The sequence below is a fragment of the Lacerta agilis genome, chromosome 14 (assembly GCF_009819535.1).
Source record: "Lacerta agilis isolate rLacAgi1 chromosome 14, rLacAgi1.pri, whole genome shotgun sequence".
Lineage (NCBI taxonomy): Eukaryota > Metazoa > Chordata > Lepidosauria > Squamata > Lacertidae > Lacerta > Lacerta agilis.
The window spans coordinates 796,405-803,857 of NC_046325.1; the positions used below are offsets into that span (position 1 = coordinate 796,405).

The 7,453-nt window shown below is 54.9% G+C and overlaps 1 protein-coding gene across 1 annotated transcript; it reads left to right on the forward strand.

Moving 5' to 3' along the window:
- Positions 1-3,672: 3,672 nt before the first annotated feature.
- RNASEK (ribonuclease K) lies at positions 3,673-6,569 on the forward strand. The gene is made up of 3 exons (XM_033170630.1): positions 3,673-3,827; positions 5,677-5,753; positions 6,117-6,569. Exons 1-3 carry the CDS (start codon positions 3,750-3,752, stop codon positions 6,256-6,258), a joined length of 297 nt encoding a protein of 98 aa, XP_033026521.1. The 5' UTR covers positions 3,673-3,749; the 3' UTR covers positions 6,259-6,569.
- Positions 6,570-7,453: the final 884 nt, after the last annotated feature.

The following is a 7,453-nucleotide window of genomic DNA, read 5'->3' on the forward strand; positions in this document are numbered from 1 at the left end:
AAGGACGAAACCCAGCATACTGGCAGAGGAGGAGGAAGCGGGTGTCATATTTCTACTCCCCTCTTTGTTCATCACCATTTTCCTGAGCTGGAGCGCAAATACCGCAACTTTAAAAAGAGATATTTTCCTCTAGTTAACTTCCCAAAAGAAAAGTTTGCCAGTCTCCTGTGTCAATTTTAAATACATTGTAACCAGTTCTGTAGCAGCAATCACTCAAATTGGTTAGATTCTTGAGCTCGAAGGGAGAGAAGGCAGGCTGCCATTCTCCTTCCCCCCGGATCGTTCCAAAAGCACGATTTCTAATCAAATTCTTTACTCACGACCACCGGGTTCTTTTAGCTCCGTTCTTCACAGGTAGAACTTGGACGCTCACCGCGGGCTCTGTCGCCGCATTTGCATCCCGGTTGGGGCATGTCCCCGAAGCCCGGCTCCGTTTGCCCTTCACCCCCACTCCCCCTTTACAGGGGGGGCAAGGGAAGGGTTCAGAGCCTCCGCGGGCGCAGCCGGGGAGCCCAGGGTGCGGGACGCTCTTCCCGCACCCCAACCGGAGCCGCGCGCTGCGGTAGCGCGGCTCCTAACCCCCGGGATGGACAAGGCGCTTCGGACCCGAAGCAGCCTTCGACCACCCGGCGATGGCGTCGCCGCCGGAAGTCCTGAAATTCATCTTTTTTGACCCAGTTCTCCAATCTGTTAAGGTCAACTTGAATCCTGATTCTATTTTCTGCGGGATTAGCTGCCCTCCCACTTTGGTATCTTCTGCACATTGGATGAGCATCCCCTTAATTTCTTCATGCAAGTCATTTTTGAAGACATTGAACAACAACAAGCCCATGAGATCTCACCCAGTAGCTCCTTCAGTTTTTAAAAATTGGCCGCCTTAAAGTCCAGAGTGCATGTCTGACTACACTCAGCTTTCCCTTGCCTCTATATTGTGAAATCCAGAAGGACATGATCACTTCCTCCCAAGTTTCCTGGCACTTCCACTTTATCAATCAGTTGGTGTGGACCAGGTCCAAGATAGATGGTCTCCTTGTTGCTTCTTCCCCCTTCTCAGAAATGAAATGGCCAGCGAGCAACTGGGGAATTTTTGGACCATACATTCTTAGCAGAGTTGGGAGTCCCAACAGATATTGGGGTAGTCAAAGTCTCCCATGACTCCCTCCTTTTTGAATCTCTGATAGTCTGCTCTAGGAAGGTATCACCCAAATCTTCAGTCTGGCTTGGAAATCCCTGTGTTGAACCAAAGTGAAATGTTGTGGAAGGGCCTGCAAGCACCATCTTGGTAGTCAACATATCCCTAAAAATATTTGGTAATTGTGAGAATGAGCTCGTATGTTTATGTTTTCTTGCTTATATATATGCTAATTGGCTTGCTTTGATGCTGTCTTTATTCATTGGGTGCTGGGCTCTCAGCCCGGAGCGGGGAAATCCTTTGGACAGCTGCCACCTATGGCCTCACTAGCCGGGTGTGACAGGAGGTTCTGGGCAAACTGACCTGTGCTGCTTTGTGCATAAAGTGTGTATAAACGTTTGATTGAGAGCAGACAAGTTGTGGCAACTTCTCACTGATGTGGTGTCAGTTCTGCGTCTATAATGGCAGTGAGATCTAGCAGGCTGATTTACTGTAAGCTTGCCCTTTCTTAAAATAAAGCACTAGAACTGAACACTCTGGTGTTTTTGACATCCTCCTTTGGCATACCTGCACCAAACCATTCCCATGAACCCACCTTTGGGCCAGTGGATAAGAATACACCCACAGTAAGGCATAGCTGTCAAGTATCCCGTATTGGCCGGGATTCCCCCATTTTTAAACGCGTTTCCCGCTGCTGTCCCGGATGACTCAAAAACCCGTATATTCCCGGGTTGTTAAAGGTTTCTGCCCAGCTCACAGGCCACGCAGCGCTCGGGCCTGGTCAGGAAGCTTCTCCTTCCCCTCCCCCACTCCGGCGCACGCCACTGTCTCCCTTCCCCGTCTCCCCTGATCTTTGCCTGCTGTCACTAAGAGCCAGACTAGCTGCAGACAGGCAGCATCCAGAGGAGGGGAAAGGAGGAGGAGGAGGGGAAAGGAGGAGGAGAGACTGGGAATGAGTTGGAAGCAGACGCAGCCTCAGCGCGCAGATCTGCCCTGCCGGAGACAGACAGAGCGGGGAGGGGGCAGGATAAAAGGACCTCTCCTGCTCTGCATAAGGAAAGCCCCCCTCCCGGCGCCTCAGGGGCGGGATGTAGGGCTTGCAGGAAAGGTGAGTGTGTGCAGACAACCTGCTGGGCTCTCCCGTCCTTGGCTGGGCAAGCGGAGATGTTGCCGCCGCCAAGTCCCTGTGCTTGAAGGAGTTCCTCCAGCACCACCTAGACAGCCAGAAAGTGTCTGACAAAGTGAGGAGAGGCCCAAGTTGAAGGTCTGCGGCTCTTAAAGCGACACGGGCCACGCAAAAGATGGTGTAGCGATGGCAGCAGCAGCAGCAGCAGCCCAAAGCAGCTTGATCTAGGGAAGAGTGCGGACGCCGCGTTCTAGCCGCTCCGCCCACTTTTGCTTCTGGCTCCGCCCACCACTGCCATGTGACTGTCATAGGTGAGGCTGCTGATCCCTTGTTTTCAAATCCGAAAGTTGATAGCTATGCAGTAAGGTCACTGCTGTTTCCTCTCCTGCAATTTTTACCCATGTACTCTCAGTCTGCCTTCCATGCTCCATGTCACAGATCTCCTCACAAGTATACACATCCTTTACGTACAATGCTGCTACTCCTTCCTCCCCATTTGGTCTATTCCTTTTGAACAGGTTATACCCCCCTCTGTTGATACATGCCAGTCGTGAGTCTCAGTCCACCAGGTTTCAGAAGGAAGGGGTTCTGGTCAGTGGGCTTTATAAGACTTGGCAATTTCTCAGTCACATTGTGATTTTTTTGCTTCTGGAAGACCTCCCAGGACATCCTGTTACCTCTGTACCCTGTGGCCTCTGTCCCCCTCAGTAGGGAGCTGCCTATCACCACCACACGTCTCTTCCTCCTCTGGGGAGTGGCAGGAATCGTTCTGTCCACTGTATCTTTCACAGCTACCTTGGTGTGTTCTGAGGTTGGCAACTGCTGTCCTAGCTTCTCTGGCCCAGAATCGGTGTCTGAAGTGACAGCATGGAATTGATTTTGCAGCTGCAACAAAACATGTCTCTCCCATATCAGGCGCTGCAACTCTCCAAGGGTTTGACTTCACTTCACCCCCAAATGTGCACTCTCCCATTGTCTCCCTAGGCCTAGACAGAATTGTAGAATTGGAAGGGATTCCCAAGGGTCATCTAGCCCAGCCCCCTGCAATATGAGAACCTGTAGCCTCCAAGCAGCTCAGGCAGGCAACCAGCCTCCCTCCAAAAGAGCTGCTTTTATTTTTATTTCATTACAGAAAGCTTTTGCTTGGTGGAAAGGGCCCTCCTGTTCTTGGCTGCGTCCAGAATCCGGCCCCCCCCCCGCTCTCTTGCAATGGGACGCGCCAAGCCGAGCCAAAGGAGCGCCTGCGCCGAGCGTCGGCCCCGCCCCCCGGCCTCTTCCACTGCTCCGTTAAGCGGGAGGGGAGAGACGACAACGAAACCCTCCTCCCTCTCGTGCGATTGGTGGCGCCCAGCAGCTGACCTGCCAAGGGCGTCGGGAGGGGCGGGCTCAGTCTGCTGCGTCGGCTCGGCCAGGCAGCAGCTCGAGGAGGAAGGGGTCTACTCGCTCTCTCGCTCGCTCTCCGTCCCTCCGCCGGGGCTTTTCACGGGAGCCATGGTCTCCCTCCTCTGCTGCGGGCCGAAGATGGCCGCTTGCGGGATCGTGCTCAGCGCCTGGGGAGTCATCATGCTGGTGAGGAGCGAAGCGTGTGTGTGTGTGTGTGTGTGTGTGTGTGCGAGCGCCCAGATGCGTGTCGGGGTGGGGGGCGTCCTGACAGCTCTTGGTGCTTCTTCTCCCCCCCCCACCCATTAACCCATCCGAGTTTGGCCCCCACCCCTTGATCCGGGGCTGCTGCACCCGGAGCGGCTGATTCAGACGTGCAACAGGAGCAGCAAGCGGAACTGCAAGGAACCCTTTTTTTGCGGGGAGGGTGCAATGAAGGGAAGATGGATTTGGGGGGCATGGGGGGGCAGATCTTTGGGAGCAAGGGCAGAATGTGGGGGGAAGTGATGGGGAGAGGTGCCCCCTCCCACGAATTTAGTAATTAAACATTTCCGGCGGGGGTGCCTCTCTCTTTCCCCTCCACTTCCTCCTCCAGCTTCCTCATTAGAGGCTTGGAAAGGGTGACTGTGGCTCAGGCGGGTGTCAGTCACTGGGCGAGGGGGGGCACCAAAGCCAATCCCCCCCTCCAACACGCACACAGTCCGGGGAAAAAATCAGGGCTGTCTAAATTGAAGCATGCTGGGTAAACAGCAGAGGAGGAGGTGGGGGTGACGGAGCATGTGCAGAGAGCAGCAGGTAACTCTGGCCAGAGGGCAGAATACCTTCAGGGTGTACACCTGAGTGGTTTTTCAGGGGTGGGACTCCTATCCGGTAGGGTTCATTCTGGGAGTTCAGGGTTTCCTTCATGTGCCGTTGGAAGAACTCCGCGATCTTTGGGGGTGGGGTGGGGTGGCAGGGGGCAAGGGAGACCTGAGCAAGCAGCTGGCATTTAGTTTGGGGTCTGCTTTTGAAGGGGGCTTGCCACCCCGCTGCAGAGGGTGCTGGGTGCATCAGGCCTAGACTGTGCCTGCTGCAAAAGGAGCTCTGGGCTGGTTTCTCCTCTCAATTCTCTGGCTTGCTCTTTGGGGGTCTGGGGGGCTCCCTGGTCCTGAAAGGGGTAACTGTGCCCCTGAAGGACCAGGTGCGCAGCCTGGGAGTCATTTTGGGCTCGCAGCTGTCCATGGAGGCGCAGGTCAATTCTGTGTCCTGGGCAGCTGTTTACCAGCTCCATCTGGTACGCAGGATGAGACCCTCCCTGCCCGTGGACTGTCTTGCCAGAGTGGTGCATGCTCTGGTTATCTCCTGCTTGGACCACTGCAACATGCTCTTACGTGGGGCTACCTTTGAAGGTGACTCAGAAACTACAACTAATCCAGAATGTGCCAGCTAGACTGGTGACTGGGAATGGCCACCAAGACCACATAACACCGGTCTTGAAAGACCTACATTGGCTTCCAGTCCGTTTCCGAGCACAATTCAAAGTGTTGGTGCTGACCTTTAAAGCCCTAAACGGCCTCAGCCCAGTATACCTGAAGGACCGTCTCTATCCCCGGCATTCAGCCCGGACACTGAGGTCCAGCTCCGAGGGCCTTCTGGCGGTTCCCTCCCTGCAAGAAGTGAGATTGCAGGGAACCAGGCAGAGGGCCTTCTCGGTGGTGGCGCCTGCCCTGTGGAACGCCCTCCCATCAGATGTCAAGGAAATAAGGAACTACATGACTTTTACAAGACATCTGAAGGAAGCCCTGTTTAGGGAAGTTTTTAATGTTTGATGCTTTATCGTGTTTTTAATATTCTGTTGGGAGCTGCTCAGAGTGGCTGGGGAAGCTCAGCCAGATGGGTGGGGTATGTATGTATGTGTGTGTGTGTGTGTGTGTGTGTATATATATATATGTAGTAATAATTACTACTACAACTACTTTTTTTGGGGGGTGGCCACCGTGGCTCCCCCTGCCCTCCACTCCCTGGAGAGACCACCACTGTTTCTCCTCTGCTCCTCTAGGTGCTGCTGGGCATCTTCTTCAACGTCCACTCTGCGGTCCTCATCGAGGACGTCCCCACCAAAGAAGAAGACTTCACGTGAGTGGGGCAGGGTGGGGTCCCTCTTTCCCTGTGGGGTGGTGGGCAGCGGCAGCAGCAGCCTTGGGGTTGGCGAGGGGGGCAGAGGGAGGAGGATCAGCCTGGAAAGGGAAGGAGAACTTGTTCCCATCCTGCACCCACCTACCCACACCTGATGGGTGCCCAGCACACACAGCCCCCCCCCACTGCTTTGGGTTAGCTGCTGCTCCAGGAGGGAAAGAGGGGTGTCATGTGGGCACAGCACTAGCCTGGTTGGGAAGTGGGATTCTGGAGGAATGGTGGGGCAGCGTTTGGTGTGTGTGTGTCCTGGGAGTGCTGGGAACCTGACCACCCTCTTTCTCTCTCTCTCTCTCTGCCCCCCAGAGGTAACCCAGACAAGATTTACGCCCTGTATGAGCAAGTCAGCTACAACTGCTTCATTGCGGCCGGCCTGTACGTCCTCCTGGGGGGCTTCTCCTTCTGCCAAGTGCGCCTCAACAAACGGAAGGAGTACATGGTCCGCTAACGGTGCCCCCCACACCCAGCCCCCAGGCTCTTGCCTCCTGCTAGTGGGGACGGCCGACCCTCTCCTTCTGCGCCTGATATTTATTTCCTCTTTGGACATTGGGGCTCTGCTTTGGGGTTCCTCAGCCATCGCTCTCCACACAATGGATCCTCTGGTTGCCCCAAGTCCAGGGTCTGGCGGCTGGGGAAGGGGACTGGTGGGTGGGGAGAGGGGGGGGAAATATTTCCTTTTAAATCATATATATATCCGTGTGTGTTTGTGCGGGTAAAGAGCAGTTTCCCAACTTGGTCTGGAGCATCTAGTTTACGAAAGGGACATATCCAGGGCTGCTCTTGGCTGCTGCACCTTCTCCCCCCCCCCAGTGCATCACCTGGCCCAGTTCTGCCTGCCAACGCCCTCCCTGCGATGGCCTCTCCTCGCCATCAAAGACCAGCAAGGGCTGGTTTCGGCTGGCAGAACCTCAGTGCCAGGGTTGTTGTGTAAATAGCACAAGGCGCCCCCCCCCCCCGCAGTCTGTGTACAGTGAAAACAGCCCCCATCTTTTCTTTTCCACGTCTCTGCTGTCTCTTTGTGGGATGATGACCAGGGAGGTGAGAGCATAGTGCTTGAAAGAGCCAGCCCACTCCAGTCCCAGTCGTTTTTGTGTCTCGATCCTAGAACTTGGGTGTTTCTTCCCCAGTGTTTGTTGTGCAGACGCTGACTCTCTTCCTGAGCTTTCTTGTTGTAGGACCAAGGGTCGGCCGGGCAACTTGCCCTAGTCTCTGCCCCTGTTGTCAACAGCCCCCCCCCCCACAGCTAGCGCATACTTCTCGCTTGACTTGGAGACTTGGCCTGGAAGTGGCTGCTCAGAGCTGCGGATTTGAGAGTCGGGTGCTTGTATGCTATACGATGGGGTGTCGCCTGAACAACTTTTTGGCCCCTCGATCAGGATGTGGTGTTGGGAGGGAGGGGCTCTGAGTTGGGGGTGCGGTGGGGGGGGCTCTGGATGTGCACCCAGGGGACTAACATGTTGAAAGTTGTCCTCCTCTCTTTCCATTTGATCACCTGTGCAATAAACAGCATTTGATCTGTCTGGGCTGCTTTGTTTTTCTGTTCCTCTTCCTTGGTGCCCCCAATTTTGGGGAAGAGGGGATTGGCCAACGGGGACCTATTGACCTCACAGTGGCCAAATACTCCAAAGATCTTAGGAATCGAG